This window comes from Rhinoderma darwinii, unplaced genomic scaffold (assembly GCF_050947455.1).
Source record: "Rhinoderma darwinii isolate aRhiDar2 unplaced genomic scaffold, aRhiDar2.hap1 Scaffold_701, whole genome shotgun sequence".
Taxonomy (NCBI): Eukaryota; Metazoa; Chordata; class Amphibia; order Anura; family Rhinodermatidae; genus Rhinoderma; species Rhinoderma darwinii.
The window spans coordinates 97,853-110,000 of NW_027464262.1; the positions used below are offsets into that span (position 1 = coordinate 97,853).

A 12,148-nucleotide genomic window follows, 5' to 3' on the forward strand; every position below is an offset into this window, starting at 1 on the left:
AGTCTCTAGTTCCCGTCCCCCATGTAATAGTCTCTAGTTCCCGTCCCCCATGTAATAGTCTCTAGTTCACGTCCCCCATGTGATAGTCTCTAGTTCACGTCCCCCATGTGATAGTCTCTAGTTCACGTCCCCCATGTGATAGTCTCTAGTTCACGTCCCCCATGTGATAGTCTCTAGTTCACGTCCCCCATGTGATAGTCTCTAGTTCCCGTCCTCCATGTGATAGTCTCTAGTTCACGTCCTCCATGTGATAGTCTCTAGTTCCCGTCCTCCATGTAATAGTCTCTAGTTCACGTCCCCCATGTGATAGTCTCTAGTTCCCGTCCTCCATGTGATAGTCTCTAGTTCACGTCCCCCATGTGATAGTCTCTAGTTCACGTCCCCCATGTGATAGTCTCTAGTTCCCGTCCCCCATGTGATAGTCTCTAGTTCCCGTCCTCCATGTGATAGTCTCTAGTTCCCGTCCTCCATGTGATAGTCTCTAGTTCCCGTCCCCCATGTGATAGTCTCTAGTTCACGTCCCCCATGTGATAGTCTCTAGTTCCCGTCCCCCATGTGATAGTCTCTAGTTCCCGTCCTCCATGTGTCTTTGAACTTTAGCAGCAATTTCCCACTTTTTCAAGAAAATTTCAAAAGGCCATTTATACAGGGGCAGGTCAGGTGTGAAGCGGCTTTGAGGGGCTTATATATAAGAAGCCCCCAATAAGTCACCCCATTTTATAAACTGCACCCCTCAAAGTATTCAAAACAGCATTTAGAACGTTTCTTAACCCTTTAGACATTTCACAGGATTTGAAGCAAAGTGGAGGTGAAATTTACAAGTTTCATTTTTGTTTTATGCCAAAATTCATATTTAGTAAAAAAAAATTCTGTAACGCGGAAGGTTTTACCAGAGAAACACCCCAATATTTATTGCCCAGATTCTGCAGTTTTTAGAAATATCCCCCATGTGGCGCTAGTGTGACTGGACTGAAGCCCCGGCCTCAGGAGCAGCTGGGGCGTGGGGGGGGATTTTGGGGCCTCATTTTTTTTTTAAATTATATTTTAGGCTTCATGTCGGGTTAGAAGAGGTCTAGTGGCCAAAACCGTAAAAACAACAAAAGACAAGTGACCCGATTTTGGAGGCTACACCCCTTAAGGAATTCTCCTAGTGGTTTAGTTAGCATTTTGACCCCTTCGTTTTTGTTTTTTTTGCTAAATTTACTTGAATTCGTGAGAGACGATGAAAATCTCCTCCTTTTTTTATCTGAAAAAACATAGACATTTTTACAAAGAATAAAGGAGATAAAGCACCACAACATGTGTAAAGCAATTTCTCCCGATTACGGCAATACCCCATATGTGGTAATAAACTGCTGTTTGGACCCACGGCGGGGCTCAGGAGGGAAGGAGCGCCATTTGGATTTTGGAGCTCAGATTTTGCTGGAATAGTTTTCAGTGCCGTGTCGTGTTTGCAATGCACTGGAGAGACCAAAACAGTCTAAACCCCCCCAAAAAGTGACCCAATTTTGGAAACTACACCCCTCTAAGAATTTTTCTCAGGGTGTGATCACTTTTTTTGACCACATGTTGTTTTGCAGAATCTTGTGGAAATCTGGCGTGAAAATGTTTATCAGGCTTAGAAATACCCCCAAATTGGCCCTAATCAGCAGCTGCAGGACATGGGCAGGACCAGAAGGGATTGGAACACCACAAGGGTTTTGAGGCCTTATTTTACTTGGATAATTTTTGGGCACATTCGTGTTTGCAGAGGCCTAACAAATAGTACAGATGCTTCACCATATTCCAAGTTGTCGGTCTTCATCTGGGGTAACCAGGAGCTTTAGTTTTGTTATGGAGGATGTTACATTTTGAAATGGTGAGATGGTAAATGAAAGGGGCAGAATAAAATGTGGAGCTGCGTGTTGGTGCGGTGTATGTGTGAGCAGTCCGGGGCGGGAGGGACCGCTGGTATGATGTGTCGCTGATTCCTCTTCTGGCACAGACACCTCACCTTTTCTGGGGGCGCCTTTGTTTGGCCGTGGGCGGCACTTCACCTGGAAGGCGCTGTCCTGGGACATCACTACTCGCAGAGCTAGACGTTTCTCCTGCGGCCGCCGCTCCCCGGTGCTGCAGGTCTGTCCCCTCCTGACCGGGGCTCCTGTATATTACACAGCACTTGTACACTGACATTTAGATGAAGTACACCGCCAGGTTTTTATACCAAATTCTGGATTTCCGCGTGGCATTGTGCGGCTTGGGCACCTGGTCAGAAAGGTTGACTCGCCCCATGAATTTATTGTAGGCCGTGACGTGGTGGTGGGTGTTGCACAGGGACAAGGGAGCGGGCGGCGGTAGCATCAATACATCCTCCTTATCCCTGAATTAAAGGCCCCCTTGGCTATGGAGCGCCCCCCGCTCTCCCCGCTGCAGGGGTTGGCTGAGAAGGGTTTTGCGGACCGTGCCACACACCACCGGTTTTTGCTCCGCCAGGCATTTGAGCAGGGGTACACTCGTACCAGTTGTCTATATAAAAGTGGTACCCCTGATTAAACAGTGGGTACAGGAGGTGCCAGACAATCTTCCCAGTTGTAGTCGGGACGGGTGGACAGTTTGGGGGCTCAATGTAACTGTCCCTTCCCTCATAAATTTTAAAATTGTGCGTGTAGCTCGACTCGGACTCCCACAATCTCTACATTTTGATGGCGTTCCTGGCACGCTTGTGCGGAAAACATTGACTGAAGTTCACCTCATGCGCCGCCTCCTGCGGTAAATGTATTGCGGGCCGTCTTTATTATTTATGTACAGTAAATGTTCACCTGTATACTATAGAGCCGCGTACTATAGAGCCGCGTACTATAGAGCCGCGTATTATAGAGCCGCGTACTATAGAGCTGTACACTATAGACCTGCGTACTGTGTACTATAGAGCTGTGTACTATAGAGCTGCGTACTATAGAGCTCCGGCACCTGACTAGTCTTTCTGGTTGCGGGTGTGTCGGCGCTGGCCGGCACCTGACTAGTCTTTCTGGTTGCGGGTGTATCGGCGCTGGCCGGCTCCTGACTAGTCTTTCTGGTTGCGGGTGTGTCGGCGCTGGCCGGCACCTGACTAGTCTTTCCGGTTGCGGGTGTAGCGGCGCTGGCCGGCACCTGACTAGTCTTTCTGGTTGCGGGTGTATCGGCGCTGGCCGGCACCTGACTAGTCTTTCTGGTTGCGCGTGTATCGGCGCTGGCCGGCACCTGACTAGTCTTTCTGGTTGCGGGTGTATCGGCGCTGGCCAGCTCCTGACTATTCTTTCTGGTTGCGGGTGTAGCGGCGCTGGCCGGCTCCTGACTATTCTTTCTAGTTGCGGGTGTATCGGCGCTGGCCGGCACCTGACTAATCTTTCTGGTTGCGGGTGTAGCGGCGCTGGCCGGCACCTGACTAGTCTTTCTGGTTGCGGGTGTATCGGCGCTGGCCGGCTCCTGACTAGTCTTTCTGGTTGCGGGTGTATCGGCGCTGGCCGGTTCCTGACTAGTCTTTCTGGTTGCGGGTGTATCGGCGCTGGCCGGTTCCTGACTAGTCTTTCTGGTTGCGGGTGTATCGGCGCTGGCCGGCTCCTGACTAGTCTTTCTGGTTGCGGGTGTATCGGCGCTGGCCGGCTCCTGACTAGTCTTTCTGGTTGCGGGTGTATCGGCGCTGGCCGGCTCCTGACTAGTCTTTCTGGTTGCGGGTGTATCGGCGCTGGCCGGCTCCTGACTAGTCTTTCTGGTTGCGGGTGTATCGGCGCTGGCCGGTTCCTGACTAGTCTTTCTGGTTGCGGGTGTATCGGCGCTGGCCGGTTCCTGACTAGTCTTTCTGGTTGCGGGTGTATCGGCGCCGGCCGGCTCCTGACTAGTCTTTCTGGTTGCGGTTGGCTGGAGTCTCCTCTGCCCAGAGCTCTTGTGGCGCAGGGCGTATAAAACACATGAGCAACACAGGGCGAAACCAGACACAATAAAAGTGATAAATTGACGAGCGTTTTGCGTGATCTTGACGCCTCGTGGTGGAGCCTGTGCCGGCGCCGTGTTCGTTTGGAGACATTACTGCTGATATGAAAGAGGTTGGGGGAGGGGTTGTTAGTATGTAGATGATCCCGCTCACCTGTCCGCGCTCCGTCTAGAAGGGCCCATGTCTCACCGAGCTGCGGGTCTGTACATCACCATATTAACCCCTTAGTGACCGGCCTACTTTTTACATTTTTCCATCGTCTCATTCCTAGAGCTGGACGGTTTTTTATTTTTGCGTTGACCGCTGTATAAGGTCTTGTTTTTTGCAGGACAAGTTGTATTTTGGGGTACACACCATTTCATTAACTTTTCGCCACTCTTTTTTGCGTCTTAGACTTCCGCCGCTTACTCTGTGGTATAAATAACCCCGTTATTCAGCGGGGCGTTACGATTGCGGCGATACCAAATTGATATGGATTCTCTGTTTCTCTTACACGGTAAACACACTTTTTTTTTCACCATTTTTAGTTTTTGTGTCGCCCTGTATTAGGAGACAATTAGTTTATTTTTGCGCTGATGCAGCTGTGGGGGGGGCGTGTTTTTTGCGGGACGGCCTCTATTTTTTATTGGTGCCATTTTGGAGTAGATGCGACTTTTTGATCACTTTTTATCAAAGTTTTTTTGAAGGCCGAAAACAGCAATTCCAACATTGTTACTTATTTTGTTTTTTACGGGGTTCACCGTGCAGGATAAATAGTATCATAGTTTTATAGGTGCGGTCATTATGGACGCGGCGATACCAAATATGTGTAACGGTTTTAATATTTTTAAACTTTTTTTCATATTAAAGTCTTTTATAAGGGAAAAAGTGGGTTTTTCATTTTTTTTTTTTACATTTATTTATTAACTTTTTTAAACTTTTTGATAACTTTATTTTTAGTCCCACTAGGGGGCCTCACTATGCGATCGTCTGTATTGCATTGTATTATGGCCTGTCCGTGTAAAACTTCCAGGCACCTGCTGGGTCACGCCTCAGGCATCCACTACAGGCAGACCTGGGGGCCTTTGTTGGGCCTCGGCTGCCATAGAAGCCGTCGCCACCCTGCAATTGCAGGGTGCCGATAGGGTGAGAGAGGGAACCCCCTCCCTCCAAAACCACTTGGATGCGGCGCTCGCTTTTGAGCGCCACATCTAAGGGGTTAAACGGGTGAGATCGGTGTTGCTATCAATCCCACCCATTAGAGCAGGTGCCCGGCTGTCTTTAGACCACCCTACACCCGCTTTAGCAGGCACAGAACACCCGTGCCGAGCTTATATCACAGCGCAGTGAAAAGGCGGCGCTCTGGCATAAGTGCCCTTAACCGGATTAAAGGGGTTTTCCAGGGACACCATTTTTAACTAATATTCTATGTAACTGATTAATAAAGTTCCTAATATATATTCTGTATTAAATCTGAAGACTTTCCTTCCTGTTCTCCCTACTCTGCCCGGCCGCAAGTTCCTGTTTTTTTATTTTTTTTATTTCTCTCGGCTCGTACATGAGTTACAGAGATCTACGTACCGACACCGGCTCATACACAAGAGTTACTATACACACAGTGACCTATGTAACGACACCAGCTCATACACAAGAGTTACTATACACACAGAGACCTATGTAACGACACCGGCTCATACACAAGAGTTACTATACACACAGTGACCTATGTAACGACACCGGCTCATACAAGAGAGTTACTATACACACAGTGACTTATGTAACGACACCGGCTCATACAAGAGAGTTATTATACACACAGAGACCTACGTAACGACACCGGCTCATACAAGAGAGTTATTATACACACAGAGACCTACGTAACGACACCGGCTCATACACGAGAGTTACTATACACACAGAGACCTACGTAACGACACCGGCTCATACACAAGAGTTACTATACACACAGTGACCTATGTAACGACACCGGCTCATACAAGAGAGTTACTATACACACAGTGACTTATGTAACGACACCGGCTCATACAAGAGAGTTATTATACACACAGAGACCTACGTAACGACACCGGCTCATACAAGAGAGTTATTATACACACAGAGACCTACGTAACGACACCGGCTCATACACGAGAGTTACTATACACACAGAGACCTACGTAACGACACCGGCTCATACACAAGAGTTACTATACACACAGTGACCTATGTAACGACACCGGCTCATACACGAGAGTTACTATACACACAGTGACCTATGTAACGACACCGGCTCATACAAGAGAGTTACTATACACACAGTGACTTATGTAACGACACCGGCTCATACACGAGAGTTACTATACACACAGTGACCTATGTAACGACACCGGCTCATACACGAGAGTTACTATACACACAGTGACCTATGTAACGACACCGGCTCATACAAGAGAGTTACTATACACACAGTGACCTATGTAACGACACCGGCTCATACACGAGAGTTACTATACACACAGTGACCTATGTAATGACACCGGCTCATACACAAGAGTTACTATACACACAGTGACCTATGTAACGACACCGGCTCATACACGAGAGTTACTATACACACAGTGACCTATGTAACGACACCGGCTCATACAAGAGAGTTACTATACACACAGTGACCTATGTAACGACACCGGCTCATACACGAGAGTTACTATACACACAGTGACCTATGTAACGACACCGGCTCATACACGAGAGTTACTATACACACAGTGACTTATGTAACGACACCGGCTCATACACAAGAGTTACTATACACACCGTGACCTATGTAACGACACCGGCTCATACACGAGAGTTACTATACACACAGTGACCTATGTAACGACACCGGCTCATACAAGAGAGTTACTATACACACAGTGACTTATGTAACGACACCGGCTCATACACGAGAGTTACTATACACACAGTGACCTATGTAACGACACCGGCTCATACACGAGAGTTACTATACACACAGTGACCTATGTAACGACACCGGCTCATACACGAGAGTTACTATACACACAGTGACTTATGTAACGACACCGGCTCATACACGAGAGTTACTATACACACAGTGACTTATGTAACGACACCGGCTCATACACAAGAGTTACTATACACACAGTGACCTATGTAACGACACCGGCTCATACACGAGAGTTACTATACACACAGTGACCTATGTAACGACACCGGCTCATACACGAGAGTTACTATACACACAGTGACTTATGTAACGACACCGGCTCATACACAAGAGTTACTATACACACAGTGACCTATGTAACGACACCGGCTCATACACGAGAGTTACTATACACACAGTGACCTATGTAATGACACATGGCTGTTCTCTAGTAATTATTCCGCCCCCTCTGTGTCTATTTGCCGTCCCCACTAGTTCTCCCTTCCCCTTTAGTTTATCCCGCCCTCTTTATCTGAGGTCACAGAATCACGTGACTGCACCTCAAATACCTAATGTGATCCCCATCATCCCTAAATATATGTAATCTCCATCATCACTGTAGATGCCATCGGGGCAGGCGGCTTTCGGCACTGATGAAAATGGTGCTGCTATTGAAGTAGAAGCAAAGAATGAATGGAGCGGACATTGAGTAGGCTGTGGACCAATAGGATGCCTCGGGACTTCTGACGTATACTTGAGTTTGAGGCATCCTATTGGTCCACAGTCTCTTCCATGCCCGCCCGGTTGAATTCTTTGCTCATGCCTCGATGCTCCTCAGTTCTCTTGCGCTGCCTGGCATGAAAAAAGTGTCCCTGGAAAATGTGATCTCATAAGAGAATGGAGCCGGTCACCTGTCTGCTCCCCAGTGCACATCAGGCCGTCCTGGAGCCCCTCATCACCAGCAGACCCTGTGAGCAGATGGTTGTTCCTTGCTAGTTTCCCGGATGGTCCACATGAGCAGAGTTTCTGTGGTGGAGTGGACGTTCTGTGCGCACCGTGATTGTGGTCTTGTGATGGGGTATCTCGGGCATCCATGTAGTTGTCCTGGGCTGCGCTTTGTACGTGTGGCGGCCGTGCTGCCATGTTTACTGCGGAGCACTGTGGTGTGAATAATCTTGTGTATTTATTTCCTCAGATAAACTTGATGGTTTAAAGACAAGAAAGCGGGACTGGGAGTCCATGGCCGGCTGCATGGAAGATTACCTGCAACTTCCAGACGACTATGATTCCCGGGAGTCGGCGCCAGGGAAGAAAAGGGTAAAGCACAATCCAGTGGAGGCCGCTGAGCAGAATGAGCCTGATTATACTGCAGGAACCTGGGCACGAGCTGACCATTAACTGTGTCCTTGTCCCGCCAGGTCCGATGGGCAGATCTGGAGGAGAAGAAGGATGCAGACCGCAAAAGGGCCATTGGATTTATTGTTGGCCAAACAGACTGGGAGAAGATCACAGATAAAAGTGGGCACCTGGCCAAGCGAGCGCTAAATCGCACCAAATATATATAAAGGACAGCCGTGCCGGTGAGTGGGACCCCAGGTCCGTCTCTTCTTCATGGTCCACTCATGGCCTCCCATGCTGCTCTCTGGAGCTTCTAGTTGTAATTTGCAATCCCTGGGGGAGGGGGGCAAATACTTCTGTATTCCACATCATGTAGCTTTTTATTTACTGAAGGACTTTGTGCGTTGCAGGTCCTGGTAAGAAGGCGAGCGGGTTCTGTACATAACGTCCCTGATGTGGTGATGGCTCGTGGCCGTGTCGTAGCTTCCCGCAGTCGGTTTTATATTCTGTCTTCATTTAGTTTTCTGTTGTCCGTATGCAATAAATAAGCTTTGGACTGAGACCTTCGGCTTCGCCTCTTTATTGCAAGTTCCTCGGTTTTCTGCAAAGGTTTTTTTTGCCGTGCGCCGGAAACTTCTGAGACTTCGAAGGACGGGACTGACACGGAAAAGCGTCTATCGGTTGAGGCGTGCGGCTGCAGTCGCTGTATACAGGACGGTCTGTACTCGTTATATCACAACTCAATAAAATGATTCTGAGCTCGGCTTCCTCTTATTTGCTGGATCTTTTCCTATTTTGTGCTTCGTTTCGTTTTATTTTTTTCCGGACTTCGTTCTTTAACTCCATTTATTCCCCTGTTGATTGGACGTGGAGAACTCTGCGGTGATGGCAGTCGCTGGTCGTGTGTCGCAGTCACTACTATGGGGATGCGCGCTATGTGGGACGGACGGACGGACGGCCTCTATTGTGCTGAGATGCTGTAAAGATCACGTTCTCTATTTGGTGATTATGATGAAGAGTCCGTGGACGTGGCCTTGCGGTAACTTCATGATACAGGTTTATTATCTGTCCAGTGGACCATGGGCCTGGCGTGTCCCAGCAATGCCTCAGCAGGCGGGGGCTGTAGACTTCACTGTACATGTATGGCCTCTGCTAACAATCCGCCTCAGCTGGCCAGTGAGGACAGAAGGGCCTAGTACAATAAACATTCAGCTTTTTCTTGTCTGTGTCCGGAGTCATTTCTCCTCGTCTGTTCTGCCTGCTGAGGCACCCGGACGAGGCTGATCCGGAGCTGTGGACACTTCTGCCTTGAGCCGCCGGATAAGCACAACGTTGAGTGTTGCAGGATTCGCTCTGGACCAGGTGGAAGTGGATGGAGCAGATTCATCGCTGGAGAATGGGGGGTCCACACGGACACATCCGACAGTCACAACGTCGCTGGAGTAGCAGCAGATGAACATCCGGACTCCTGCAGTAATGCGGCCGCCGCAGTTGACACTTTAATAAACTGTTCTGGAAAAGCTGCATGTTGGTTCTTCATCATTGTAAACGTAGCTCTAGAAAGACGAAGCCTCCTTGTGGTGGCGAGAGCGTGGATGACGTAGAGCAGAACGCCGGACTCCTCGTCTTTCATCTCGTTACACGCAGATCAGTGGACGGACTCCTGTGGGAGAAGGTTTGGCTATTTTTCCTCTTAACCAGTTGGAGACCCCCCCCCACTGTATTTTTACAGTTCAGCTTTAAACTTCCTGCAGGGGCGATTGTGCAGACGAATGTCCTGTGGCCGGCAGTCACAACCTGCCGTGGACCCTGGAGAAAAGACGGGAGTGCTATACAGCGCTTCATACATGGTGCTCAATGAGCGCTGCGTAGAGGCCAGAGGCGGGAGCCCCACAGGGACCGGTCATTAGAACAGATCCCACCTGCTGAGCAGCGCCAGTAAAAGCGGAGAAGTAATCAAGTCCCCCAACCGTCTTTTCTGACCTGAAGGGAAAGAATAAAAGTGATTAAAAATTACACACAAAATACCCCCACCAAAAAAAAGTTCCCCCCAAAATATCATTGTCAGGCCTGGATTTGACCCCTTTAATCTAAAATGCAAAAATGAAGTATAAAAGTAAACTATCAATGCTGGAAAAACACTGCAAAATAACGTCGCGGGCCCAACAAATAACATTTATAGCCGTTTACTTTTTTTTTGGGGGGGGGGGGGGTTCTTTGTGGTTTGTGGTTTATTTTTAGGCCTTGTCTCAGATTCTGCACTTTCGGCGCCTTCATACAATTTTGCATTGAATCATAAAGTAATTCTGAAGCCAATTTTGTTTTCTGCCTGCACAAAACTGTGTGAACAGGGCCTTGCGGTTATATCGTCACGCTGGTTTTCTCCTATTTCTAGGAGGTTTATCTCTTTCACATGACCTTGTGTGCTCTTAAGGTTACGGATATCGCGTGTGATCCTGCGTTTCAGGAGATCCTCCCCCCCCTCCTCCCCTAGATCTAAGAGGTTGAGGACTTCATGGAAAATACGCCGTGCACTTCATAAGACGCAAAGTTTTACATTGTTAAATTAAAAAAATGCCGTGTAGAAAACAACCGACAAGTCACTTATTCCAGCGTTTTCCAATAACGCCTGGATTTCAGATTCCGTCTTCTCTTCGAATCAGACTCGTATTTTTCAGCTTGAACTTTTGCTGTCTGGAGGAAGGCTTGTGCTTGAGGACCCCCCCCCCCCTCCCACAGCAGTTGCGGGTCAGGACATCTGTCAGCCGATCATTCAGTTTCCCTAAAGTTGAATCTTTTTGTTGTGAAACCTCTTATTAAAGTATAACTGTATTCCGTTGTGTGTTGTCTTTATTGTGCCTCGATGACTGAGCCGCAGGTCAGCTGTGTGCATGGAGCCTGTGCTGCTGTGTGCATGGAGCCTGTCCTCTGTGCTGCTGTGTGCATGGAGCCTGTCCTCTGTGCTGCTGTGTGCATGGAGCCTGTCCTCTGTGCTGCTGTGTGCATGGAGCCTGTCCTCTGTGCTGCTGTGTGCATGGAGCCTGTGCTGCTGTGTGCATTGAGCCTGTGCTGCTGTGTCGCCCCTTGAAGCAGAGCTATGAATAACTAGTATGGTGTCCTATAGCAGGGGTCCTCAACTGGATCAGACCGCGCCCGCCAGTTGTCTGGACCAGTGGCATCGCTGGCACTGGCCATCTGAAGCCCTGGATCCCCGGGCAACTGCGTCATTCATTTATATCTCTGTCCTCCGGAAGTAGATACAATTGAATACTGTGGCGGAGCAGGGAGCTATCCGCTCCCTGCTCCAACATTCACTAGGCTAAATTCAATGTTAGACCTGCAGCCCATGAGATGTTGGGACAGGGTCCCTGTGCAGGACGCCGCGATGACATCACTGGATCGTGCTGGCCTATGCAAGTGTCCTGTCTCAGTGTCCCATAGAACGTGGCTGAGGAGGCTTTCTGTATAGATCAGTTTGTCGTGGGAACGGGGCTAGGTGAGTACAAGTTTGTTTTATATGTTTGGGGGGGAGGGGGTTGTGGTGTGCTTTTTACAGGGGTCTTTGATTAGGGCCACTAGACATACATTTGCTTGGGGCCCCAGAAATGCCCTATGGCATTACCTCTGCTTTTGTAGGATTGTGTATAAATCTGACAGAAAAATCCTCGTGCTGGAATTGGAGGTAGAGAATGACCTTCTATGAGCGGCGTATTTCAGGTCTGGCCCCTTGCCGTATATACTGCGGCTCTCGGCATGAAGCGGTTCTCAAGCAATTCAAAAGAAAATACCAATCTCAAAGAAGCAACTGGGCCTACGATGGTTCACGATTTATGTACAAAGTGTAGTATAAGCCGTACACTAAGACACGGTGACCACATGACCGCTGTCACATGGAGGAAGTTCTTGTCACAGCTGCTATGGATGTCCGGATT

At 48.7% G+C, this 12,148-nt stretch overlaps 1 protein-coding gene across 2 annotated transcripts in view; it reads left to right on the plus strand.

The window, feature by feature from the left end:
* The window catches only part of YLPM1 (YLP motif containing 1), a 45,415-nt gene extending 36,637 nt beyond the window's left edge, over nucleotides 1-8,778 (plus strand). For both annotated transcript variants that reach the window (XM_075849197.1, XM_075849198.1), the window contains 3 exons: nucleotides 8,074-8,195; nucleotides 8,297-8,458; nucleotides 8,627-8,778. In XM_075849197.1, the coding sequence (XP_075705312.1) occupies nucleotides 8,074-8,195; nucleotides 8,297-8,443 (269 nt within the window). In that variant the 3' untranslated portion in view covers nucleotides 8,444-8,458; nucleotides 8,627-8,778. The remainder of the gene's footprint in view (nucleotides 1-8,073; nucleotides 8,196-8,296; nucleotides 8,459-8,626) is intronic.
* The last annotated feature ends 3,370 nt before the right edge of the window (nucleotides 8,779-12,148 follow it).